The sequence below is a fragment of the Copidosoma floridanum genome, unplaced genomic scaffold, assembly GCF_036245765.1.
Source record: "Copidosoma floridanum isolate Cflo_tuat_1 unplaced genomic scaffold, Cflo_Japanese_pri ptg000030l, whole genome shotgun sequence".
Classification (NCBI taxonomy): domain Eukaryota; kingdom Metazoa; phylum Arthropoda; class Insecta; order Hymenoptera; family Encyrtidae; genus Copidosoma; species Copidosoma floridanum.
In genome coordinates this window covers 16,372,054-16,399,679 of record NW_028321907.1, presented here as the reverse complement: position 1 = coordinate 16,399,679, position 27,626 = coordinate 16,372,054, and the positions used below count along the sequence as shown (strand labels likewise).

Here is a 27,626-nt window from a genome sequence, read left to right as displayed (position 1 = left end):
GGCGTGTACCTTATCGCACCGGACAGCATACACAGGCAGGCGTCCCCCGTGAAAATCCGCGCCTCGACATCGAAATATTTCAATTATACCGGACGTCCAGGCTGGAGGGTATACGGTAGGGGGGGGGCAGATGGGGGAGATACAGGGGAGGCACGCCGCGCGTAATTGCTCGTCCCGGCTTCCGCGGATAACTCGGCGAGTCGTGTAACCACCCGCCGCTCGTGCCCCCCTGGAACGCCCGCGCCTTCGCATTCCCCGGGACTGGACGTTGCACCTTCCGATTGGCTGCTCTGCCGTGCCTGGAATGTGATTCGGGTTTTATTGATTTTTTTTTCTTTTTTTCTTTTTTCTTTCCATGCAAAAGCTGTAATGGGCTTTTTTTTGATCAAGAAAAAGGAGAGAAGGATCGCGCAAGCTGGACAGGAAAATCACGGCGAAAACTTCATCCCGGACGGACAACGAGAGCCCGTGGCTTTTTAAAAGCGCGCACTTACTTTCTCTCCGTTAAATCACCATGGTGTATATATTTATACGTATACCAGCTGTTCTTTTTACAACCATCGGCTTTGTCGAAAGTGCATTGCAATGTAAAATATTCACCAGAGCATTAAAGACTGGACGTCCTATATGTAAGCCAGGGGTTTGTAGAGGATTATATCCGGAGGGGTGGAAAATTTTCCGCAAGAATTTAAAAAATGCACGAGCTCTCGCGGACCTTTCAAGGGCTCGGGATCTATTTTTTTTTTTTTTTTTTTTTCATTTTTCTTTCCCCCTTTCGCTGCAAACTGCGCGTAGAGCCCGAAAACCATGGCCGCTCAACTCTTTTCAAATCTTGAAACGAGATTTAATGGCCGTCCATCCGTGGATTGCAATTTATTGAGATAATAATCAAAAGTGTGGAGAATAAACCTAATAAGCTCCAAATTAATGCACGCTCATGTATTTCCAAGAGCTGAATTTTTTTTGTGCGCGTGTTTTCAACACTCGTATGCCAACATAAAAATCGACACCGCAAATGATTCTTGAACAACTAATTTATTGCCAAACTGAAAATTCCAATGCTGCATCGATATAGTATCGGACCGATGAGGGTTCTAACGGTATTATAAAAATTCCTCATCTCGAATCCGCGGCACTTCAAGCTCCGCACGGGCCCCTGGTGTAATTCGCAACAAAGTAAGGCCAGAACAACTTTCCCTCGCTAAACTTTATACATATTTCGCAGGGACGTAATCAGATTTCCCCCGCGTAAGATCGATCGGGAGGAAAAAATTTCCGACATCAAAAGCGGGCCGTCACCGTAAAATGAGCGAAAGAGGGGGAAAAAAGGTACCTTCGACAGGACGAACTTTTCCGCGGCCGCTCTCGCATATCCTCTCTCGCTTAATTAGGCAAAGAGGCGACTACCCGCTTTGTATGGGTGTACGTGGGTATACCTGCATGCGAGCGAGTGGGCAGTCTCTCGCATTATTTTCCGACGTACCGCTCATTTATAACGAGAGAGAGAGGGGGGAAGGACGGGACGAAGGCGATTTTTTTATAACAACTGCACATACGTATCTTCTGCAAAGTCATTTACGCTAGTTGTTGTTGAAATCCGGGGGGGGGGCGTGCATGGACGCGAGAACTGGTTTTATCATCGCGGACGCGACTTTGCAAACTCATTAGCGATTTCCTCCGTTTTGCGCTCTCGTGCATCTGGTTATCACGTTTACAGGATATTTGTTTATCGATTTTCGCCTGTACATACATATCCAGTCTCGTTGCCCGAAAGAAAAGGGGGCGGGGGTGTACTCATACATCAGCTATTAATTTACGAAAATTCGAATTATATCCCCCGATAATGACGATAATTTCGTTTAGCGCGCCGCTCGTGCACTTTCGGGGGCAGAAGAGCGTGTACGAGGAGAACGAGGTTGCTGATTTCAAAGCGGATGTGTATATACATGTGTAAATGAAATGCCTGATTTATGGATGCTCGAGATTTATCGCGAACGCCTCTTTTTATTTGCGGCCTGGAGACACGCGCCAATACGACGCACACCTACGACAAACAATATTTCGATACGTTTCGAGATTTATCGCCCACGTGTTCTTCCCTGCTAATAAATTCCTCCTCTTCCGGCTGTATAATTTACGTGACGTTACTGGGCTGCAAATGGGGAAAAGTGTACTCGCTCGGGCGAAATTACACGGCGATAGCATCTAATTATCCCGTATCGTATGGCACTTGTGTGGCTATTATCGCGTGGGGTTTTTTTTTTCTCATTTTTATTAAATGAATCGAAAGAGGTGGAATTTAATGAAAAAAAAAAAAAAAACTTTGTGTATTCCACGTGCACGTGGGGCTGCCGAAAAAAGCGACCCGAAAATAAGATTCCTGCGAGTAAGGCGGGACGGAGAAATTCCGGGCGGCCTTTTACGAAAAATTTTTTCATTAACCACCGCCGGCTCATGAATATTCCCGGCGCAACCTTCAATTAAGAAACAGCCCCCTCGTCGCCGGCATCCCCGATAACTCGGACGGTGGTCCGCTCCCTCCAAAAGAACGGAGGGAGAGCGGAAAAACCTTTCGCGATGAAATAAAAAAAAAAAAAAAACCGAGACGCGCGTATACGCGAGAAAAAGAAACGGTAAATTTTGGGGGAAAAAAAGATATATCTCGTACGAACGCCCACGCGAAACGCGAATATATGTGGAGGCCAGAAGTGTATAAAATATCCCAAGGAGGCAAGGGTCCCAAACGATGTACCTTCGAGTACATAGCCGAGCGTGTCTGAAACGAAAACACTCGTACTTGTATTTCTGGCGCTTGTGCCCACGAGGATAAATATATTATATGCGCGCATCCAAGCCCACTTTGGGTAAATAAATATCGAAAAGTCAAAGGAAAAGCCTTTGGCGCACCGACAGACGAAATCCGAGGAGCTCGTCAGATTCGCCGATTTCAAATTACAACTCGATGCGCGGTACAATAGATACCTCTCCTCTCCGTAATATACTTGTTGTCAAATAACGGAATAAATCCTCTTCAATGTACCCGAGGACGCAGCCAGCGCGGATATTATATTGGCAGGCGCATAGTCGTCGATAATATATACCCTATCGCGTGTGCATATAGTTGATAATCCTCTCGTATCGAAAAATCGGCATCAAGGAGGAGGATACAAGACACGCCGGAACCCTGAAGTGTACAGAGGGCGAGCGAGGAAAGGTGTGTATTTTTGGCGAACGAGACATGCAGGTATACATATAAAATATAATATACATAGAGAGAGGAGTGTAAAAAAGGGACGGAAACGGCGTGGATGATGCAAGGAGGAGAGCGCCTCTCGAGCTCTGTACTGACTGCTCCTCTTTCTCGGCGGCGACGACGTCTCTTTTGCCATTGTTAAGCCGGGAAGAGTGCGCTCGCCACGCGTGAAAGTGTACGGCAAAGGATGTATATTTTATATCACGCGGGGGAGGAAACGGGCGCGACTTTTGCACGGTGGGCTTTGTCACTTTGGACTCGCTCTTTGCCTATACGGATCTATTGTGTGAGTTTTTTGAAACCATCTCTCTCCATCCCTTTGGTGGAGGAATAACCAAAAATCGCACATTTTGATGTATAAGGAGTCTCCATCTATCCTGAAATGGCCCCTTCTTCACAGGAGCTTCCTGTTCAAATTCCATCAACCGAAAAGGGGGGGGGGGAAAGGCATAGGGTAAAACAAAAAAAGAGAAACACCAAATCCACGCGACGGAGAAACTGTCTGCCCCGGCATCACGTGGAGTAACCCGCGAAAAGCTCGTAAAAACAAAACCCCAAGCCCTCCCGGCGAGAGAATAAGGGACGATTTGCGCCAGCGGGGAAAACGACTCCTCCTCTCGGTTCCCGCGATCGTCGAGCTTTTGTACATATTTTCATACCAAACACGCGCGCTCATCCTCACGCGGGCTGTATACATACGCAGCCGGTGTGCTCTTTCTTATTCCCCCCGCGGCATCGCTCGGTTCTCATTGTTTTGGCCGCGCGAAACTCGCCCGAGGAATTTCGATGAGCTAACGTATATATATTATATTCCACACCACGCGACAAATTTCCAGATCGAGATGGGATTTCGCGGGTGTGTACATGCGCGCGTTTGCTCGTTGTCTTGGCGCCAGACACGCGTCGCGGATGTGTAAATCACGAATATATTTCTGCATGTACAAGTTGAATTGTGTATGTACGAAAACTCGATTTCCCCTATGTTGTGCGGTGCACTCTTGACACGGGAAATTGTTCCTTCGCGGGTATATTTATATACACCTACTTGCCTAACGTGTGAGCATACACATAGGAAAGTATACGTATACACACGCTTAATTTCCTTGGGTGTTCGGTGGAGTGCCAGCTAAAAGCAGAAAGCGTCGTCCGAAGCTCCATGAGACATGCTTATAGCGACTGTTCTCGCGTTTGTTTGTCGCAGTGGGGGGAGGTGACTTGTGCGCAAGCTCTCTTCCTTTCTCTCTCCGCGTTGGTGCCGAGGCACGTGCCTCTCGCTCGAAGAACCATGGACATGTGACTCCAAAATTAAGTTTGAAAGGCCCAAACCAGCAGCGCCGCAAAATTAGTTCAAGTATATATTGTGCTTGTACGTTGGTGTACGGATGTACCGAGTGTATGTGGGTATACAGGCGCTCGAATGGCTTTCTACTTTCCTTCGTAACTACATGGACGATGCGACAATTTTTACCCCCCTCTTGAAACCTTTTCATCTCAATACAGTTGCTACTCCGAAAGTACTGTCGTGTTTTGAGATTTTCAAGTGATTTTTTTCATTATACTTGTTTCGCCTTGTTCATCGACCCATTATCATTTGTTCCACACACATATATAGGCCAGGTATATGACCAGTGCTGCCCACACTTTGCCCTACATGTTAAATCTTATGAAAGAAAATAGTTCAAGTGGCCGTCATTGACAAAGTTTCCCTTAAAAGTCCATTAGCCATAATGTTAAAGTGACTAGTGGCACCAGCCCTCCCCTCCATCCTCGTGCATCCAGCATATATTTATGCGTATACTATATTGTGTAAAAAAAAAAGTACCCTTACGAGTGTCATCCTCGAGGGTGGACATAGATTTTCGGCAACGGAACGAGACGTCAAACGGAAACCCGAACAACAAAGAACGAATATATATATACAAGTGCCAGTCAAGAGAGGAGGAAGAAGAAGAATCGTGTACAGCAGCTGCTCGAGTACGTTACATGTAAACGCGATACCTCGCGTACATGTCTATAGGCACTCGTTTGCGGTCGACAGGCCTATATGCAAGTGCACGTATAGTAACCAGCAACGACAAGCAGAGCCGAGGCCGGATATCCGAAACGCGAGCACTACCTGGTCGTTCTGGTGCGCTTTCGCGCAAACATGAGAACATATATATATAGATATACATAGAGGTACGGGTATGCTGCGTAGTACAATTATTTTCTCGACGTGTATACGCGACGTCGGTGTCACAAGAAATTTCCATCGGTGTGTATACGTACGTATATATGCGTATCCGACACTTTCCCGTTCATTGTAATCGAGTGGAATTATCGCATAAAGGGTATACACCATACACATATGTATTGCGTATACGGTACAACGTAATACACGAATTGCGCGCGTATAAACTCGTTTGTCAAAGGCATATTATTACGTCGCCTGGCGTTGATGAGCTCACACTTGAGTTGGCGGGAGTTCATTTTGTCCGACGAGAGTTTTGAGTGACTTTGTACATATAGGCACATGCACGTAACGTACGAGAGGCTCATTGTTGCGTACGCGACGGTGTTTAAAAAAAAAGTAAGGCATTGAAGGATAATCATATTACATGATTATGTGGGTTTGTGTCGCAAGGCGAGTAAGACCCCAGGGGTCAGGCTTCGCTGTCTTAATTGTCACTTACGTGATTGAAGTTAAAAAAAAAAAAAACAGCATGGACATGGAATACCTTTTGGATGGGCAGTAGATCAAACTCTTTCTCAAGGGGTAAGGTCCATCAAGGCGAGCCGTTGCTGGCCAGGCAGATCCGCGTTTTCGTCGACACGAAAATGTTGAATCTAGAGATAGACGTTTCTGAGGCGCCGTGGGCAACCAGAAAATCGACAAATGTAAAGGTTACAGTAGTCGAACTTTTTTGTGGGTTACAAGAGACAGATGTGTCAGCTTGAGCTTCCCAAGAAAAGTGAACGAGGAGAGCACATGCAAATTTTTCAACTATTTTTTTTAAAGATCGAATATAGCTTTAGATACAATCAACGCGTCTGACATACTCGACTGTTTCTACTGATCCACAAAACATCCTGTTGCTTTACATGAGATTTCAGTTGAATAGTTATCCTTATCACCGCACGGGTAATTTGTTTTATTTGCTGCTCGTTTATAAATACAGTTGAAGTTTATACATTTACATACCTGTGCTCTATATTTTAGTGCGCTCGGAAATAATGCAACTTGATCGAGTTTGGATCGAAATAACTCTTTCGACGCCGTAACGAGGAAAATCGATATTACTTTCACCAGATATAGACTAGCAGTTTCTCGTTTATATTTTCGCGAACCGTTATTTTCGTGCTCTCAGGAAGGTATACCTACCTACTGATACATTCATGGAAGAAGACAATTGAAAAAGAGAGAGACGCTGCGTTCAATCGGCAAACCAAACACATTTTCTCGATCCAAATGAAAAGGACTCCGCACCAATCAGATGGGATGTTAATGGCCCCTGATTTTGGGAAAATATGGATTAACAGTCGCCGATTTTTGTTGGGGTCAGTTGGCAGGAGGTGTAAGATAAAAGGGTTACGTCAAATACGTTGCAAGTGTTGTACAGCCGAGCGAAATGCAGGCAAAAGTAATATCAGTGATGTACAAGTAAGAGACTGGCCTATCCCGACAGAATTTTCCAAAAAAAAAAAAAAAAAATGGTGCTCCGAGTTCAGATTCAATTAATTAAAGTACCTACTACTTAGCTCCAAAAGTGTACCGATGAGTCGCCGTGTGCCAAGTCGCGTGGAACCGATGGCCGCATCTGTACCACCACGTAACGCAAGCTCCGTTCCTTTGATCTCGGGTACGTCCGGCTGCGCGACGACTGTATCCCCCCCCCCGCCTCCTCCTTCTCGGGCCTCTTAGCTTAATTAATTGATCAGATTCCCGTGAACGACCTGTTTGGACGAAAGTTTATCTAGAATACGGCTACTCTGGGCGCATGGGCCATAGAAAAGAGACTCCCCCTTACCCGATAAGTTGATGGCTTTTAATTAGAAAGGATTGCCGGCGTCGCTTGTATACGTATACTATGCTTTTTCCTGGGAATTTTTTTTTTTTTTTTTTTTCTAGTGTATATAATATACACCCGAATTGCACATTGTTTTCTCTTGTATCGAGGAGTCATGGTGCGCCAATGTACATACGTGCTTTCGTTATCTCTGGACCCTTCGATAAGAGTACATAACAACGTGAGCTTATATATATACGATCGAAAAAATATGTACAAAACTATCCTAATTCCACGAGACGAAGGTTTTAAGATGAAACAATTGCGAGAATCACCTGAAATCCCGGCACTCCTTTCCGGGTCGGAAAGTTGCGCTCTGTCGCGGAGATTTCGAAAGTAATTTAGCTATACCTCCGACATAATTAACTTTTTCTCCATGTGTCTGTGACCCCCTTCCCCCCTCGCCGCGGCTCAGTCGTCGTTTAATTAAAACACCTATTAAAAGTTGCCCGTCACCCGAAACTTTTCGATTCGGGCACGTGTGTACTATGGCTTTTGTTCGTTTCATACACCCAGTTTTATTATTTCAATGGGAAACACTGATTCTTTGCTAAATCTCAAGCATTTTTTTTTTTTTTTTTTTTTTTTTCCTCAAAATGATGCAAAAAAAAGACACGAACCAATTATAACAACGATGTTTCCGATTGCAGGCCGAGGAGCTGAACAAAATAGTCGGCAATGCCTTCCGCATGGCGTACGTGGCGCAGCTGCAGCGCCAGCCGATTCAGCTCCAGGATGTGATTAACTCCAAGACCGGCTCGTCGCACTTTCGGAAGGAGAAGCAACAGGAGAACCGGACCGCCGCCGCGTGGGTGAGTGATATACCTTACAATACAATCCTTCCTTTCTCTGTTTCATTTTTTTTCTTCACGTTTGTCCAGTGATTGCATACTTTTGGGCTCCTTCCTTCACTACAGGTTCTCGCATGCCTTTCAAGTGATCCTTGTCCGTGTTATATAGGCATATATATTATAGACCATACTCATAGGTCACTTATATGGATAACCATTGGCCTTTCACTTCTCAACCCTACAAATGTATGCGTTTACTCTGCGCACTTGAAGCAATCGGTCAACCCATGCACTCTACGAAGAAAAGACGCGAGTACAAGCTTGGCAGTACAGTTTACTCGTACGCGGCTCTTTTGACTTTTCTCAAAAGAATTTTTCCCGCACGCAAGCTACAGTTGTATGCTTCATCGAAAGCTCCCCGGGAAAGTCACGCGCGTAAATTCGCCGAAAGCATCGGCGAATAATGCCCTTCATAAAACTTGGACGCGGCTACGCGCGTTGCATAAGGCGTGTCCCTCCCCTTCCCTGTTTTCGTATTCAGCGAGTGCAGCCGCTAAAGAACTTCTCGGCGCGACCGACTAATTATAGATTCAGTCCCTCGCGCGCTTTCGGGAGATTGGGAAACAAAAAAAAAATCGAAAAGAAATACGGCCTCTATGCGCGTTAAAAACACACACATTCGTGCGTGTCCTGCGTGTGACGTGCAAATGAAGGTGCATAAATACCTATACGCGCTCGAGAGCTTTTCAATTGACGCCGAGGCAACGAAGTTGGCAAAGAAACGCCGGGGAAGAAATGCCATCACCTACGCGCGCACGGATGTATATGTAAAAGGAATTTGCATTTTAATCGCACCAGTGAAAGATTGGCTCTTTATTCTCGTGAATTGCACACGTAAGAGTTACACACAACGCGTGGGAGGCGCATTTCGGCGAAAAAAAGCCCGCCGATCGAAGTAACTTATTGTTAACGATCGCTCTCCGTGAGATCGGCGTGTGCTCGCAAAGTGCGCGTAACTGCTCTGCTCTGATTTTTTTGTTCTTCAAGTCCTTCGAGTCGTGCCACGGTGTGTCTGTAATTATTGTATATTTTTCTCGCTGTTGCCTCTACCGAGAATGAAATAAAGCACGCACGGAGCGTCCCACGATTAAAAAAGGCCGAGCTTCCACAGAGGCCCATTGAACTCTTGTCCGTATAAAAATGCATGGGTAAGTGAGAAAAAAACGAGCTTCGCAGAAGCAGAGTTCATCGGCGACCCAAAAGCTCGTCGTCCATTGTCCGTCACCCTCCATTATAACGTACACCGCGTGCATTTCCTCGCCTGCTCATCGTCTTTCCCTCCTCCTCGATTGTTCGCTGCTCCTGTATACTTACCTTCTCCTTCTCGTCTTTTGCCGCGCACCCACGGAAAGTCAACATGTACTTAGCATCGTCATAGGTACACATATGTACACGTACACACTCATTACCGAATGTGTTATACCTGTGCACTCGCGTTAACCCCTTTGCGCGAGGAAGGTGACGATTGTTTGCGTATAAATATACGTACACGTTTATTAATACGAGCGTAATTCACGCAGGTGTGCAATTTTTCTGCCACAAGATTCCCTCGTAGCTGAAAAATTTACTCTTCGTACTCGTGTATAGGAAGTGGGTGTGTGCGTGTGTACTGTTTTCTTATTCTCTGTTTTTTTTTTTTTTAAACATGACTCCGCTCATTGTTTACTCGGACACGTTCACATCGTGTACAATTATTTTACTCCATCCAGGCCTCTTCCTCCCCCCCCTTAAGGAAAGGTATTTTTTAAACAAACTCGGGCAAAGGTTTTTATGCAGAAAGATAATTTCCAGGTGCATGCCATTATTATCTCGCTCAGTGTCGAAGAGCTTGAGTTTTTTTGTTCTTTCCGTTGCAAGAAAAATGTTTGTTTCTTTTTCTTTTTGTCCATGGAAACTTTGAAAATTTCCTTGCATTATATACATTTCTGTGTAATTAGACAAAAAGTATGGGTAGATCGAAAGAAAAAAATGTATGACTGGATTATTTAAGGAGTAAAAGAAATTACACGATTACATGTTCACCAGAGTATAACAAGAACTCGTGTATTTTAATTTACTTTTTTTTATTATTTCTCGATTGTTTGGCTTTAATTAGCCAAAGTATCGGTTTTTCTCGATTTAATATGATATGTGCAGTAAAAAAATTTGCTGACATCTCGACAAAGCTGTCATGAATAAAAAAAAAAAAAAAAAAAAGATACACTAGTAGAAATTGGCTCAAACGTCCCAAATCTGTCATTTCAGAGCAAAACTCTGGTCGACGGCGACTCGACGGTCAATTGTACCAGCAGCGGTAGCAAAGGCAGCAACGTCGTCGTCGCCGGTGGTGGCGGTGACGGCGGCTGCAGGAGCCTATCGCCGGGTCTCTGGGAGCCAGGCCACCAGCAGCAGGTGCAGGCCTCCCCGAGCAGCACCGACAGCAGCGGCAGAAGCATCAGCAGCAGCGACGACGGCGCCAGCTCCGCCAGTCCTACTGCCGACATGAACATACAGCTAGGTAGCGCCAATTCGCCGACCCTTCGGCTCTCCAGCGTCAAGGTAATTGGATGTTTCATTGTTTCATCCTCTGCGCCTCTGAATCCAGTGGGTCGAGTGCAGATAAACCCACACATACCTATACGTTTGCCTAAAGGAAATGATAAACAGAAATTCCGGAAACGCTCGCTTTTGTTCGCTCGCCACGCGCGTTGGTCAACGGCCCCCAGACCCCCCCTCTCTCTGATGCACATATTTACAATAGTTGTCACTGCGTGGCTCTATTGAATTCGCGTACACCAATAGTTGAAATGTCAAATTTTTCGCGCGCACATTTTCACGGGAACCCCATGAAGCCTATGTTTCGAAACGATGGATTTAATTATTTCGAGTCGAAAAAGTTTTTTGCTTGGCCGTAAGATCGAGAAAACAGGCCAAAATTTCATTCTTTGTGTCTTCCGGTGCCTAGACGTTGATTTTTTCATTTTTTCATTCGTTAAGCCTACTTTTGCCACTTTGAACTACGCGCCGCAAACGACTTAATTTGACCAAGCGATTGATTTTTAGACACTGGAAATTGATTCCCACAGGTGTGTCATTACCGTAACGCTCTTTTAAAATTAAAAAAAATTTCATTCAAATTAACATAGGTTTCCGAAAAATGACCGTAGAGTTTCCAACTGGTTTTGACCTCGCGTAGCTTGGAAAGAGTATTGAAAAAATTCGAATAATCAATTAGGTCGTGAAAACATCGCACTTTTTGCGAAATGACCCGTGCATGAAAAACATAAATAAATAGGAAAATTGGAGGCTAATTACGACGATTTCCAGACGCCGAACTCGATCCCGGGGCTGAGGTCGTCGCACAACTTTGGCAGCGTGCTGGGCTCGCTAGACCACCACCACCACCACAACCATCACCACGACGACGACGACGACGACTGCGGGACCCAAAAGAGCCTGTCCCAGCAGAGCACGCCCAGCAGCGACGAGAGCAACTCGCCGACCGAACTCAACACGTACAAGCGGCTCGTGGACAAGCCGCCCCTCATCAAGCGACTCGCGATGGGACTCACCGGTAAGCACCGCCATGTACATATATATAAACTGCCGTGTCCGCCCTCCCCTTCTTCACTGTACGAGTGACTGCTCTGCAGGATAGTCCTCTCTCGGCTCTCGCTCGGTACCTTATAGTCTGTGGCACAGTGCTATTTTCATCGGCTTGAATACACACAAATCGCTAGTGAAGGATTCGTTTTTTGTTTTTTTTTTTTTGTTTTGCTTTATCTTGGTCGAAAGCTTCGTTATCTGCAACTGCTGTTAACTGCACTCGAGATCTCTCACTCGAGTGCATGCGGTACGTGTGTTTCTGCATACACAACAAACTGCAAAGTGGAGAGCACTCGAGGAGTTGTGGGAAAAGAAAAAAAGAAAAAAAAAGAAAGAAAAACTTTGTAAAATTTCAGGCGGCCGAGACACGTTGGGCCTGAGCAACGAGGACGACAATTGCCCGCTGGTGAGCGGTGGCAGCACGCCGACCTCACCGACGACCACGAGGCCTCAATCGGGTGGCTACATAAACGAGGCCATCATTGAGTCGGACAACTGCAGCAACGGCGGCTCGACGACCACCCCGAGGCACTACGGCAAACTACTGCCCGCCACGGATAAACTCGACGACGGCCTCGACTCGACCACCGGCCCCAAGAATTTCAATATCGAGAACAACAGGTGCGTTTATCGGTATTGTGGGACGCTGCCACTGCACGATATTCCATACTTTGTTTGTTTTTTTTCTTTTTTTTGTCTCGTTCTTGATCCGAGACGGGGAGGGGCTGGGGACGGAATGCCGGTCGCTGGAATGATATCTTTGGGCTATCGGAATGGATGGCACCGGCGTTATTGAGTGCCTCGCGGTGGAGAGATTCCAATGCTCCTCTGTTTATTTCATTTTTTTTTTTTTAGGGTTTCTTTTATTTAATATACAGCCGGATTTCATTCGGCTGTACCCCCAAAGTTTGAAAAAGTGAAATTCGCGCCTAATTGTTATAAATTTCAACTCTTAATATATACATCGGTAATCCAATGAACTATTATCTTCATCCAAATGGAAAGAATTGTACTATCCATACATATTATTTCAAGTGGTACCAACAATAAGTTTACCAACTCATTGAAATAGTGGAACGTTAACTTGATTGAAATAGTGCACAACTTTGGAATATTGAAATCGCCTGTTTCACTGCTAAAACAGTGTACCTATATTTAACGGTGTGTATGCACTATTTTGAAAAAGTTGTATGCTTATCACTATTTCAAATTGAGAGAGTGGATTTTCGTTGGAAATGAACCATCGAATTGAACCCGGCGCGTGTCCAACGGTGGCAACAACGGCAGGTCCGTCGACCGGAGAAAGGGAGGAATTGAGAAAAAAAAAAGGTCGCTTGTTCGCAGGTTGACGCAAAACTCGTCGAGCACCAACGCGACGGACACGGATTTCAAGTCGAAGCAGAGGCCGCAGCCGAGCGGCACCACGTCGACGAGCGGCGGATCGGCACCCGCGGACGGCACCAACCGCCCGGCGCCCACGCCACCCCCCCTCCCCAGACGGTACGACAGCCTAAGCACGCGCAACGAGGAGGGCGAGCTCCGGAGGGCGCCCTGGTTCCAAGCTGGCATACCAAGGTAGGTTTTTCCACCAAATACATATATACATGACTGTATGGTTGCACTGGCCCGGACCCTTATTTTAACTCGTTTTCATTTTGGAGGCGCCGCGAGATCTTGATCAAAAGTCTTGTCTTTGAATATCCAACGAGTAACTCTGCATGCAGATGTTTTATATACATTCACTAATTGTTTGCTTCAAGCAAAAATTCTAAACGACCGTCTAGTTATTCGTATTTCGTTCTCGTGATGAATTTCGGGGCTCTAAATGAATCACCTCGCCCTTTCGACGAATAAAAAAAAAAAAAAAAAAAAAAAAGCGACGAAAGGGCGAGGAAATGAAAGACGCAAAAGGGTGTAACAAAAGAGAGAGCCGCGTACACGTCTGCTCGTTACACCCACACCATCACCTCCGTGCATCCAAGCACGTCGGCGGCTATTATATATACGTGGTGCTTGTATATAATATATACATGACCAGGCACCATTCGGCGAAACGGCGAAAATGAAATTCTGGACTGGCCTGTATATAGGCACGATGGTATATATATACATGTGTATACAAATGCTCGGTGTGTTTCTGCAGGGAAATAACGCTGGAGGTGCTGAGCCACGAGCCGGAGGGCGCGTTCATGGTGCGGGAGAGCACGAGCAAGCCCGGCTGCTACGCGCTGTCGTTGCGCGTGCCCCGCGAATTCCAGCCGAGCGGCATCGCCCATTATCTCATCATGCGCACGAACAAGGGATACAAAATTAAGGTAGGCTGTGGAGAATTAATTAATTAATTACCCTCGAACCGAGCACACCACGGTGCATCAGCACTCCGAGGGGGGGTGGGGAGCCACGGGGTAATTAAGTCTTTTTGAGGTAGACGCAATTTGCGGTTTCGCCTCGATTCGCCTTGTTTTGCGTTTTATGGGCTCGTTAGGTCTGCTTATAAGCGCCGGTTACGCCGCGGCTCGCCAAATTACCCGCCAAAGGGTGGAGGGAAAAAATCGGCTTTAAACGAACTCTACCCCCCCGCGAGAACGTGTAACGCGCGATTCGCTCGGAAAGTTGTTTCGTATATGCAACTTTGGGCGAAAAATATAATATGTACAGAAGCCGGCAAGTTTCGGAGCCACGTGCGTCCCACTTTCTTCGACGCTCGCGTGTATGTGCAGGGTACGGCTTTGGTTGGGGGAAAAAAAGGGAGTAGTGGAGGAGGACAGGTGCCGCGAGCTCGAGCAATTAAAAAGTGTTGAACAGCCTCGATTACACCCGGCGCCCAGCCCCGTTTACCTACGTCCGCTCGGTTCTTCGCTACGGAAAGTTTGCAAGCTCTCGCATCAGCCACGCGTGTATATATATGTATGTGTGCACAGGAACAAAGTTTGATACACATACCGGTATACAGCCTCGGGGCTCGCGAACCTAATAACACAGTTCCGTGTGCGTATCTCTTCCGCTGCCCTTTGGCGTATTTTTTCCTATACACGTGGATCTTTGTTCGGTGCAAGCTGCTTTTTTTCAAAGAGGCCATGTCTATGGCGCGGATTAAGGTCGGCCCTGTGTTTCACGCCAGAGTCGGTGGCCCGGTTGCACCTTCGAGTTCGTTTTTCTCGCACCTTTTTTTTTTTTTTTTTTTTTTTTTTTTTTTTTTTTTTTTTTTTTTTTTTAATGAGAGTGCCGAGATGTCTCTGATGAAAAATGTTATGTTTTTTTTTCCATTCAGAAATCGTACGTATACGTTAAGCCACTTACTCCCCGAAGAGCCGCATTTTAATCTGGAAGAAATGTTGTCACGTACAATGTGATTACAAATTGGCAAGTAGATAAAGCCTTGATTGGGTCAGACGGTACGAGCATAAAAGGACGTATTCTCGTTTATTCCAATTATAGCATGAAAAAACAAACAAATGATAATAATAACCACGCAACCCTTAAAAAAAAAAAAAAAAAATCAGCTCAGGCATCAGCAAAAGTGTCAAGCGAGAAAAGTAATTTCCAAATAACGCGGCCCCCTGCCAATATGCGCTGCATCGCACAAGCAGCCCCCGAGATTTCAATTAGCTTTGCTCGGTCGGCGTGACCTCCTTGCGCGCTTCGTTACCTTTTACAGAGAGAGAGAGAGAGAGAGAGAGAGAGAATCCAAAGAGCGCCGAGCCCCCTGAAGTGCATGTACCTACCTACTTACCCGGCTATACACGCCTAAAGGGCAATTTCTTTCGTGCACACACATCAGCCCACGGGTGTGTATACGCGACGCGTGTGAAAACGGCTCTCCCGGAGGATAAGCTTCTATTTCGGGAAACGGGAGCACGTGCTCCTCCTCTTTCTCTCTAACGTGGTCTCGACTTCTTATTCCCTCGTTTGCCCCCTACCGGGGAGTGCTTATCTTCTTTGCCGGCGCGCGGCTCTTGCGAGCTTGCGCCCCAGATTCCGCGACAAAAATTAACCACCCTCTCCCCTCGTCGACTTCCGCTTACCCTTTTTTTTTTCTGCAATGAAACGCGTCTACACCGACACGTTTCTTTTCCGCGCTAATTACCTGGAGGGGGGCAGATACGCACTAAATGGGTTTATTGGGTGCAATGATGGTTAGAATTGTATGTTTCCCCGAAATGTTATTCACGCATTGTTTCCAAAATCGGCAGGGCTTCACCAAGGAGTTCACGACGCTGTCGGCGCTGATAACGCACCACTCGGTGATGCCGGAGCTGCTGCCGTGCCCGTTGTCCTTGAGCCGTTACAACCCGAGTTTCGTGAAAGCGGACTCGAGCAAGGACTTTGCGGACATAGACTCGGACCCGGACTACAACACCCTGGCCGACTTTCGCAAGATGATGGCCGACCTCAACGTCTAGGACCGTGGGCCCGTCCTTTTTCCTCCTGTTTTCTGGAAAACGGGGATTTGCGAGGTTCACGGGAACCAACGGTTATTCGTCTATGGACATTGTATCGCGATACTGCGCGCTTTTGTCGTCCCCTGTAATGTTTGTGTGTATATGAAAGAAGAAATAAAAGGAGCGCGGAAAACCATAAAGAGCCCAAGAGAAAGGCAAGCTTGATTCGTTTTTTTTTTTTTTTCTTTGCTCGTGAGTGGGAAAAAAAAGAAGTCGGATTCACGTGAATGTTTTTTTTTTTTTTTTTTTTTTTTTTTTTTCTGCACGTTGCGACAAGGAAAGGAAAATGCTATGGGAAGTTCCAAAAATGACAGTGGCCGATTTGCGTTTTCTATTTTGTTTCGTTTCGACGACTCGACTGTTAAGCATACAGATTTTTTATACTTTTAAGATCACTGCCGATTCCTGAAATCATCGGGACACACACGCGGGACTCGATACAGTCACGTGCAACGACGATTTTCACGTAGGAAGAAATAAGTAAATAAAAAGAAAAAAAAGAAAAAAAAGAATGAAGCGTTGATGTATAAAACAAATAATAATGTTAACAATAAGTTGATAATAGGTATAAAGAAATGATGAATAATGTGTTGATATTGTATATAAATTATTATGATGATGATGATTATTGTTATGCGATGTCGATTTTATTTAATTGAGAGCGAGAGGGAGAAAAAGCTGAATCTTAAATATAGCTGGTTGGCAACTTGACGATTAATCGCTCGAGTAACCTAGTCTTGTACAGAAAAGTTGTGCGCTTAGGATATATGAATTGAAGAAAAGTGTTTTGATTCAACGAATTTTTATTTATTCTTCTTAACTGGCAATGAGTTATGAGTACGTGAAATTGGGTTTTGTCAAATTTCACTTTTTTCTATTGGTCTATTGTTGATGTTATGAATAGGTAATTTTTTCAAACGTTTGTTCAACATTTTGAATTCAAACACTTTTTTTTTCTAATTTGTTTGAAACAAAGAAAGCAAGCAAAGAACCGTCGAAAAAATATATAGAAATATACGTGATATAGGCTTGAACCTGACGAAGCGAGCAAAAAATATGTTATATCCCGGGGTCTCGAAGCCCTTAGGTACGTAGACACTAAAGTTTAGGAAAAAGTAACACCATGAAAAGCCTGTTAACAAATGTATTATGCTTCCGTGAATAAACAAAGAGGGTTCAATTGAAAAAATTTGTCTGGTTTAAAACTAAATCATAGGTGTCATTCAAAGACGTCGTCAATAAAAATTTTTTGGAAATTTTTCAGTTTGTTACTAAGCACTGCCTTTTTCACTTTTATACGATACAGCAGTGAATACTATTGTTCATAGCGTCTACGAATTAAGATATTAAAAAACAACAAACTATGATACTAGTGTGTTCAGTAACGCTAAGGTAAAGAGACCCCTTTTCAAAAGGAAAAACAAAGCAGCTATTCTATTGTACTACTTTCATTTGACAAAAGCAGGCCAATGTGACCTTTTGAAATTCTCTGTCGAACCAAAAGGTATAAATTCCTGCTTCAAATTTGTAACGTTCCAAAAATTATTATATCGATGCGTCGTATAATTTAAACAATAAAATTATTTATTAAATATAAAATGTTATAATTTCTACCTTTTTCCCTGATTTAATACCTCAAAAAACAAGCACCATTTATATGTACAAAATTTTTCATTTATTCTGTAATTACGTGATTGAAATGAATATAAAAATTGGCTGCAGTGCGAACGTAACGTATAAGTAAAAAAAATTGATGGCAAATTAAACTTCCATTCCGGTGACATGTCTTTTTCTTTCTGATACAAAAGGCTCTGCTCCTGGCTTTGAGTGTGCGCGTCTTCGGGACTCTCTGCAATAGAATTTTCATAAATTTATGCCTTATTTAAATAAATCAAAAAATTAATAAACAAACAAATAACGAGTTACGCACTTGAGCTTGATTTTTTGCCGCTGTGCTCGAAGTTCATCTTGTGCCTTGTAAATGTGCTTCGGGACTTGTCTGTGTCGTGCAATTCGTCGTATTTGCGGATGACTTGCAAATTTCTCTTTTAATGTTTGGCTATAATTCAACGATGCCTTCTCTCGAGGTCTCAACTACAAAAGAAAAGTACTTGTAGAAAATATAATAAGTTTATTTCCTCGTAATAAATTAAAAACTTACCACTCCCAACTTTTCTGATGCCTTAGCTTTCCATATACGGATGTTCATTTCATCACTACCATTTATTATGTATTTATTATCAAGTGTCCACGCAACGCACGTAAGTCTCTGCATACGTTTTGTATGATAAATTTCTCTGGAATGGCCTTTGTTGACCTCGAAAATTCTGATTGATCTGTCATAGCTACCCGACACAAACTCTCTACCAGTAGGACTGTAATCTATATCTGTAACGGCTTCTGTGTGATCAAAATGAACATTAACTGGTGACTTCATCTGTCGTATGTCAAATGTATACAAGCTGAAAGTAAGAAAATTTTTAATGATCTTGCTTATTAACATCCCAACAATGATATTTTTCAATAAGTTAAGATAAATTACTTGTAATCTTCTCCAGCAATTGTAAAAGTGAATGCCTCCATTGGATTCCAACACAATTTGTTGGGCCTTAGATTCATTTGTACGCTCCTCATTGGCCCAGTTTTTCTCGTGTCATAAATAATCACTTTATTACCACTAGTACAGGTAGCTGTAAAACAAATTCAAGGTAAGGATGTACAAAAGTCATAAATTGGCATTCATTAGAAGAGTATTATAATAAAATAATACTAACCAAGCAAATTCGTTTGTACTTGATTAAATTTAACATCATTTAATGTATCATTACCCCACTTGTAAGTCTTTATTGGTATATTTCTTTCATATTCCCATACATTGCACTCGTGTCCACAAGTGGCAAACTGAGGATTCTCTCGATGATGACTTATACCAGTTATAACACTCTACCATCACAAAATTATGAAAATAAGTATTTTAACTTTGAGTACACGCAATCATTAACAAAAAAGGTATTAACAAAAAAGGTATATACACACCCCGTGAATAATGGTATTTGTAGGTTCTTCTTCGCAGTCGTCATCGGGCTTCTCGGTACTCCATGTTTTGATCGTTTGGTCTATGCCAACAGTTACAAAGTGCTCGGCATCTGGTGTCACCGCAATACCAGCCACAGTGCCATTATGAGCCAAGATGGTACGTACACATGTTCTCTGGGTTAGATTCCACACTTTGACCACACCGTCGAAGGCACCACTCAGCAGAGTTCCTAACTTTGAGGGGTGTTTGGAGAGACACGAAACAGAATCTGTGTGGCCCTCGAGGTTGCCGATGAACGGCTTTGCAAAGGTACGGTCGAGTTTGACTGCGTTCAAAGCACGAGTGTACTCTCTAGGAGCCTCAAACGGATGCAAAGCTGGATTGTAGTTCCTTGGGACTGAAACATCGAAACCATTGTTAAAACGAAAGCAACCACCCATTCATTAGATCGTGTTATTTTTATTGCGCTTTTATGGACACGTTTACGTAAAATGTGCGTCACTTAAACATTGGCAAAAGTAAATGATGCATCGTATAGGTTATTTTTCCTCACCTTTGTGAATATCACGCGTAGTCTCGCGTAAATACTCGCTTGGATTCCTCGACAACACTTTCACCTTCATAACTGTAACTTAACGTCTGGAAATGTACATTAACGATAACTAAATATATCTACACGTAATAAGCATAAATACCTATTTTGACGTCTCAAATGTTCACTCCGTGCATGTGATGCACTTTGATCATATTTGTCTATCCCTCAAAGAGCAGACAGCTTTAAAAATAGAAGAGTGGGGGGGGGTCTGGCGTTTTGGCGCGCTTTTTAAAAAAATTAATTCTGGTAAATAAGTTGTATGCGTCAGATAAATTTAGAAAATCATGTACCAATAAATATAAACTTAAACGCAAAATTTATTTTGTTGATGAAAGAAATTAATATATTTTTCGTTACAAATATTTATTCCACCACTAAATCTTTGTAATTTTTACCATAAAGTCACTCAAACTTTGGACCATTGATTATTAACTTTTCCAATTTGTATTGAGATAAATTACATCAATTTTATTCATATAACACGATGTAAATGAAAATTGACAAAAAGAAAAAATAAAAAATTCCGAATTGATAGAATTGGCCTTGAGAACCTTGAGATATGATCATTTGAAACAAGAGCACCCACTGTAAGATGTATGTAAAATTATATCTTCTCAAGTTTCGGATGAAGATAGATGGAGGGAATAACCCATGTTAATGTGAAAAAGCAATACCTACACCCATTTTACATTTAAATACGAACATTCATGAACAAATTAAAATTAAATTATTTAAACCAAACAATAATCGTTATAATTATTAAAAAAACAGTAGGTCGATAGGAATGTAGTTAAAAGTATCAAATACTAAAGCTATTTCGATACTCTGCAAAATATTTCCATCATGGATTCAACATATCAATTGTGTAAAAACACAGATTGATAAACAAAAAACTTCAGCCCTAAGTCATGACAATCGGGTGTTGTGATCGCTTGATACCATCTCCACATTTAATCTATTGTGAGTCTTGCAGTAAATTTTAAACGCATTATTTTAGAGTAACGCATATGACTGTACAAAAATATTATAGTACTCCGGAAAAAATATCTCACTACCAGTACTTCATTGTATCAATAACGATTTCGTCATATTAAAAATAGATTAATTACATTTGTGTCTAAAATATTGGTAAAATGTCAGTGAAAATAGGTCAGATATAAGGTGAACATCCATTCAATGCAAATTTATTATAATGTGTTTCATCGAAATACGTTCATTACTACTAGCCGAAGCTATTTTTATTTTAACATGTAAAAATATCAGATCTGAAATGAAAAATAACAGATTTTTTCTGAACTGTCTCAAATAGAAACCAACATTTCAATTTTCTACAAAATTTCTTTGCATTGGTGCAACTATTTTGGCGAGAAAATTCGTTAATGCACGAAAAATGAATCGTTTATTATTAAAAATTATTAAAGAATGGTCTAATTTTCAATTACGAGCATCACTGCGTCGCCTACATATAGATCTACATTTACGTGTTTGGAGTTGCAGCAAAAAATGACTCATATTATATTGATAAAGATTAGATGACACGCAAGTATACATCTTCGTCCAAGCCAAAGTTGAGCATATGATAAGATTAAAAGCCCACATTTTTTACGCGGTTATTTTTTTAATGCATACTTTTTTCCGCGAGTTACAGCAGTAGAATGAATCATAAGGAAATTAAAAAATGATCGGGATTTCGTACACGATCATCGACTTTTGTTTCATAAGTTTTTCTCTATTAGCCTCCATATAGAGTAGACCTTATACGATTTTACAGCAACATAGTTTTAATTCGCTTTTTTCACTGGCAAAAAATGTTGCTTAAATGAAAAAAAAAAAAAAAATCTTCAGCAATTTTATAATCAAACTCAACTCGGCACTCTGGGTCATAATATGATGATATTTTTAAATTTTACAACTCCTTCATATCATTTAGTTTATACTACAAAGTTGTATTCCGATGTAAATATTTTTTTAGCAAAGTCAATGATATTTTTATTGCATTACTTGTACTGTGAAAAATTGTACAAGTTTTATCGATTCAATTACTGCACGTCAAGGTTTAAATCGATCGATCATCCGATTCTACTCGAAATGTTCAGACGTAATAAATATATCTTTATCGGTTGTTGCATTTTTAATAAATATTACGTAACGGTACATATCATTTTGATTCGAGTGAAGGGTAGGATATTATTTTTTCAGAGGCCATTTTATTAAAATATTTTAAAACTCTTGTTTTTTAACAAAAATCTCACGGTGCGAATGACGGATCAATTAGTATTATGTGACTGTAACCAGAATCATATTGCGAGGAATTCAGAAATATTATCTTTCAAGTCGAGGCGTTTGTTCTATTCACACAGTAAATGATAAACCAATCCCATTTTATTAAAAATAACAAAGTGATATGGCCCAGATCAGATGTTGAATTAAAAATATTTGTTAAAACTTGGATGCTTCGTTCTCGATTTTATATGGTACTTTAATACGGTTCAATATCACCGCGGCCATGAATCGATCTGTAGCTGTAAATGCCGATTTCGGACAAAATATAAGTGAATAATTTTTACGTCATCATTAAAAACACGAATCAAAATATTATAAAGAAAAAGTGACCTTACGCGTGCCTTCTAACCGGAAAAATCATTTTTCAGTTTAACGAGGAGGAATTATGATAATTTCTATTATACACTTGTACTTAACTTGCAATCAGTCATGCTAAAAACAGTCATATTGTATGTGATTCGGGCAAAGATAAGATAACGTAGCACTATTTAACAGCGGCATGTTAAGGTGTACGCTTCATTGCTTTTCGATCAGCTTGAGAGCCCATACAGTTGCGTTTGCTATTCGAGTCTTTGCGCCACACGAAGCTGCCAATATGTCAGGTACGTATTTTTGTCAGCGTGTGTGTGGAAGTGTGTGACTTACGATTAGTGACTCGTTATTATTATTTACAATTACTCAACGTACGCGTGGTTTTTGCAAAAAAAATTTCATAGATTTGATCGATCGGTGTACGTAATCATATACGTAAAAATAATTGAGGTGTGAATTTTATTTGAAAAATTTCCAACTCGTTTCTGCAGATATACTTACTTTAAGCGCTCGTGTAACTAGTTCTTTTATTTGCATTATTTTAATGAACAGTTGAATTTGGAGTTCAAAATTAAACATATGTAATTTTTTTAATTTAAATTACAAATCACGCATTAATTTTATATTTTAAGTACGTTAGTAAGTGTAGGTTTGAAAATGACGTTAAACCTTTCATCAGACGTGTTACAAAAAAATTTGAGTGCATCATTGGGAATATAGACTCGGTTTGTCATGCCTTTATCTTATTTTATTTTGTCAATAAGTCGGTGAGAAAAAAAAAAAAAAAAAAAAAAACAGCAATTATATAAATACTAAGGCGAGTCTTTCGATTGTGCGTTTCCTCAAAATTCCATTGTAAAGGCGTGAATGTATTCTAAATTTATCTCTGTGCAAATATACAGCTTATCATCCGACGCACCTTAACTGTTGATAAAAGTACAGAACCATCCGCACGTACGATTCATTTCGCGTGAACGCATACACCTTACTTACGCGATGGATTGAATTTTCATTTTCACCATACGTACTTTTTTTGCATTTTGACATCACTGTAAGGAAAATTATTACGTGAAAAAAAAAAAAAAAAAAAAAAAAAAAAAAAAAAAAAAAAAAAAAAAAAAAAAAACAATTAAGCATGGGTTGCGCCGAATCGAGCGAATCGAATGCATCACCTGCGCTGCATGACATAAACGAGCCCTCGAACCTTCACGCAGGTTACAACTGGGTCCACGTCAACGCCGGCGAGCCAGTACCTCACAAAGCCGTGGTCGGAGGATGCGACTGCGATGGCTACCAAATTTACGTCGCTCGCAGTTACCACGAGGGTGACTTGATCCCTGCCAAGTTCATACCCGACAGGGCCGTGGCTTACGTGGCCTACGGCGGCCAGGAACACCCCAAGCCCAGTTGCGAGGTGAGAATTCGGCTTTGAACTTCAATTTTTTTTGCTTTTGGCCAACGACCCTTTCCCTCTTGGGAAGTGCCATTTATTAGCCATTAGCGAGCTTTTGAAAAATTCTTTTTTGCATTCTTTTATCATCATGCCAACGACTTTTGATTAGCATCGTTTCAATACGTACACATCTTTGCGCAATTTCAATTCCGAAGGATCCTGAGACACTTTGTTTTTCATTAATTGTATTATTTTCATTGACGAGTGATGGTACGATCTGAAAAATGAAAGTATCCCATTGTCACGCGTATACTTGGATAAAAACACAAGTAATAAAAGTATAAAAATAAACTGGCTCGAGATCTATATAAATTGTGCTTTGAAAAGACGCGAAATTAGTTGAAATAACGATTGCACCGAAATCGTTTGGAATTTCCTTCGCGCGTTATCACCTTGTCCATACATGCGCTTATTACGTCACGCCCGTCGGGATGTACTGTAACTTTCGAGACTCAAAAGTACGCGAGTCATCGAATCGCCTCAGCGACGTATGTATCATGAGTATGACAAAAAAATAAAACAATCGAGCCTGCAGTTGATCACTGAATCGGCAAAACGCACCGGTTCTTTATCTCGTGGTTTCTTTTTTAAAATTTTTTTTATGTGAAGCGAATTACAAAAATTGTTCAGCCATCTTATCCATCGAACAAGATAAAAAAAAAGCTGGGCGTATTGAAAAAAAAAAAAAAAATTTAGGTGCAACTCGACATGATCTGCCGTAGCCAGGTACTTGCAGGCAAACATCTCTCTTTCCATCTCTCTCTCTCTCTCTGTACACGCGCACGTACTTATGCCTCATAGTCGAAGGAAAACAAGAAAAAAGAGAAGAAGTGGTAGCTTTGCGGTAACGCAACGGTACTGGTAAAAGAGAGAAGATTTTGCAGTCGTCGAGTAGCTTTTCGCGGTGCGCGTAGCTCGTATGTATACACCATATACATGCCTGGCGATTTATCGGAGCTCTGTATGGAAGCCGCGAAATAATCCGCCCGCACGACAATCTAATCGCCAGGGCAATATCTTTATCGCTGGTTGTGATAACTTTTTTTTTTTTTTTTTTTTTTTTTTATAGATTCTCGGCGAGATTGAGATATCCACTCGTTTGCTTTTTTCTTTTTTTCGGTAAATCAATAATACTCCGTCGAATTTTTTTGGCTTTAATACCAGAGACAGGCAATTGAGTTTTTTTCCTCTTTTTTTTTTTAATACGTACTTTCTGTAGGAAAGATAATCGATGTGTGCAGTTGTTTGTGCTTTGGGCAATCAACCTTCAGCTAATCTGATGCGAAAGTCTGTGCAAATAAAGCGAAAGGCTAAATTGAATTTATGTAATTTTTTTTTATTTTTTTATTGAATCGAGTGTTGATGCGACGATATAAAATTTATAGGGGCTATTTCTCTTGCGAAAACAATTAAATAAGTGTACAAAATGCACTTTTTTTGTTTGGAAAAATTGAGCGTATACATAAAATAAAAACGAGGAAAAAAAAAAAATAAAAAAATCACGCGTACGAGTAAAAAAATCTCCGAGCTAAATCGAAGCTAACGGTGCTCCTGAGGTGAAGAGAGTAAGGGGGAGAGGTGAGAGAGCTTTCAATCAACTTGAGCGAATTTCTGCTCATAACTCATACTGTGCCTTAGCACATATGCGTACACATCACGGCTTGTCTTTGACTAACAGCCACGTCTATAGCTCCATACTCCATCAATACGAAAATTAACAAAAGCTCCAGCTGTGCATATACAGAATATGCCCAAACGAGATATTGAAACGAGTAACGTTTTTTTTTTTTTTTTTTTTTTTACAGGTTCTCGTGAGGAAAGACTTCGACTGGGTGTTTAGTAGCCACGGGTCGGTGCCTTCCGAAGCCGTTCCTGGCGGACACACCAGCAGCGGAGAGACTCTGTACATTGGACGCATAAATCACCAAGGATCCATGACCGTCGGCAAGGTATTACTTTTTTTTTGTTTTTGTTTTTTGGCTACAGTTTAGTCCTACTATGTCCTACTCTTACACTGCAAGGAGAGATACTGGCTATTTTCAACAAATTGAATAATTGGTGACTAATGTTGTCATGGAAAAATGTTGAGAAAAATACGACTGTGCTCATAGATACAAAGTCACGCGCGTGAGTGGCCAGTGAAAACTGGATCGTATAGGCTGCAGTTGAGACTCGTAAGTTACGATTTTCGAGATCTGTAATAGACCAACGAGTCAAATCGAGTATTGCCAACACTTGAAGCGTAACGAGAGCATAAAGGGAACGTTACACCAGAGGAGGATGATAAAGGGACATAATGTATAATTATAATCGTCACAATTCATGCATCATCACTATTATGTTTTTGACCATTTTTTCACTCCATTATTTAATACATTGTTGTTTCCTTTCAGGTACAACCCAGTCACGGCTGCCTCTACATTTCCTTTGGTGGCGAAGAGCTTTCGTTCAAGGAGTACGAAATCCTAGTTCACGGCTGAGTTTAACGTCATCGCGAATTCCATTTTTTTTTTCCCAGGCTCTTTTCATTTACTATCCGTCGCATTTGTGAGATAATTGGGATAAAGCGAAGTGCTCACGTGATCATTTATTCCACCTCTCTTTTTATGTTTACTTTTAATCGACACACGCACACGCATGTGATATTTTTCTAGTGTGATAAATATAGTGGATATTTTGACAATCGACACGCGTGTGACATTTTTCTAGTGATAAAATAAATTTATGTAAATATTACGGCACAGCTGCTCGTCTGGTATTGATATTTTCATTCATAGAATAAAGTTTTGCAAACTATTTTAATATTCTGAACAAAACATTTTTTTTTATTAGTTAATAGTTGTTGTAGTTGATAAGCATATCTTCGGAGAAAAAAAAGTTTTTCTGAGCTTGCAAATATTTGCTAAAAAATGTTATTTCCACTACTTTAAAATGATGAAATATAAATAAAAAAATTAATTGAACAGTAATCATCAAGTTACAAAAACTTTGTGGTTAAGGATAAAAATAGACAAAATAAATTATGAGGTATGATAACGTGTATGAGTAAAAAGACACAGAATTTTACAAAATTACTTTTCCAATAGAGAACGACGCGTTACAAATATTTTTTTATTCAAATGAATTAAAAAAAAAGAAAACAAAAATAGTAGCACTTTGTCATTGTAAGCCTGAAGCAAGTAATGACATTTTAACATAACGGATCAAAAGTTTTCGGTACTTAAACTACAACTTGCCAAAATATAAGACTCTTTAACCTAAATTAAAGTATTATTATTAAAGAAATATTTCGTGCACTGGAGCTGACAGCTAGCATGGTTGAACTTTTCCTTACTGGATTGACACTCGTTTTCCTCATCTATACTTTTACAAACCCATTTTGAGCAAATCTAAAAACAAAAAAATTAAAATAATCGTGTATTGTTGCATTTCAAATATGTTCTCGAATAATTCTTAAGTAATAAAACTTTTCGAAAAAATTTGTATGGATATTCATCGTCAAACGATGTGTTGCAATTGAGTAAGAACACGAATGATGTAAATGTGAAAGTGAAAGATGGATTTAAAAAATGAAACGTTGATAAACAAAAGTTAATCGTTACATATACTTTGTCATAATGATCACTTTGTTTAATTTCTTAATTTTGTTAGTCAAATATTGATTAATTTTTTCTTCAAGATCACCTAATCGCGAATAAATAAAAGTAGTCTCGCGCTCTTTCTTTTTTCAGCCGATAGCCCGTCACGTACACCCATGTATGAGCTCTGT

The 27,626-nt window shown here is 41.3% G+C and overlaps 3 protein-coding genes across 6 annotated transcripts in view; 2 read left to right on the top strand and 1 right to left on the bottom strand.

Annotated features, from left to right (window-relative positions):
- Positions 1 to 16,417, top strand: part of LOC106639676 (uncharacterized) — a 40,551-nt gene extending 24,134 nt beyond the window's left edge. Inside the window, exons 3-9 of the mRNA XM_089596553.1 lie at positions 7,950 to 8,111; positions 10,395 to 10,688; positions 11,457 to 11,703; positions 12,092 to 12,356; positions 13,080 to 13,310; positions 13,879 to 14,050; positions 15,929 to 16,417. Of these exons, the coding sequence (XP_089452679.1) occupies positions 7,950 to 8,111; positions 10,395 to 10,688; positions 11,457 to 11,703; positions 12,092 to 12,356; positions 13,080 to 13,310; positions 13,879 to 14,050; positions 15,929 to 16,138 (1,581 nt within the window). The 3' untranslated portion in view covers positions 16,139 to 16,417. The remainder of the gene's footprint in view (positions 1 to 7,949; positions 8,112 to 10,394; positions 10,689 to 11,456; positions 11,704 to 12,091; positions 12,357 to 13,079; positions 13,311 to 13,878; positions 14,051 to 15,928) is intronic.
- Positions 16,418 to 17,798: 1,381 nt separating this feature from the next.
- On the bottom strand, positions 17,799 to 19,971 carry LOC106639677 (DDB1- and CUL4-associated factor 13). Of its 4 annotated transcripts, none has more exons than XM_014353413.2 (8): positions 19,910 to 19,971; positions 19,768 to 19,845; positions 19,214 to 19,611; positions 18,952 to 19,120; positions 18,720 to 18,867; positions 18,339 to 18,639; positions 18,108 to 18,271; positions 17,799 to 18,026 (listed from the first exon to the last, which is right to left on the bottom strand). In XM_014353413.2, exons 2-8 carry the CDS (start codon positions 19,835 to 19,837, stop codon positions 17,939 to 17,941), a joined length of 1,338 nt encoding a protein of 445 aa, XP_014208899.2. In that variant the 5' UTR covers positions 19,838 to 19,845; positions 19,910 to 19,971; the 3' UTR covers positions 17,799 to 17,938. The 4 variants fall into 4 exon arrangements, with proteins under 4 accessions (XP_014208899.2, XP_089452380.1, XP_014208900.2 ...); XM_089596254.1 differs by having other exon boundaries at positions 19,768 to 19,839; positions 19,910 to 19,950; XM_014353414.2 differs by having other exon boundaries at positions 19,768 to 19,853; positions 19,910 to 19,944.
- Positions 19,972 to 22,627: 2,656 nt separating this feature from the next.
- On the top strand, positions 22,628 to 26,653 carry LOC149373504 (pfs47 receptor). The gene is made up of 4 exons (XM_089596687.1): positions 22,628 to 22,694; positions 23,619 to 23,818; positions 25,663 to 25,806; positions 26,251 to 26,653. The coding sequence occupies exons 1-4, from the start codon at positions 22,688 to 22,690 to the stop codon at positions 26,335 to 26,337; spliced, it is 438 nt and encodes a 145-aa protein (XP_089452813.1). The 5' UTR covers positions 22,628 to 22,687; the 3' UTR covers positions 26,338 to 26,653.
- Positions 26,654 to 27,626: the final 973 nt, after the last annotated feature.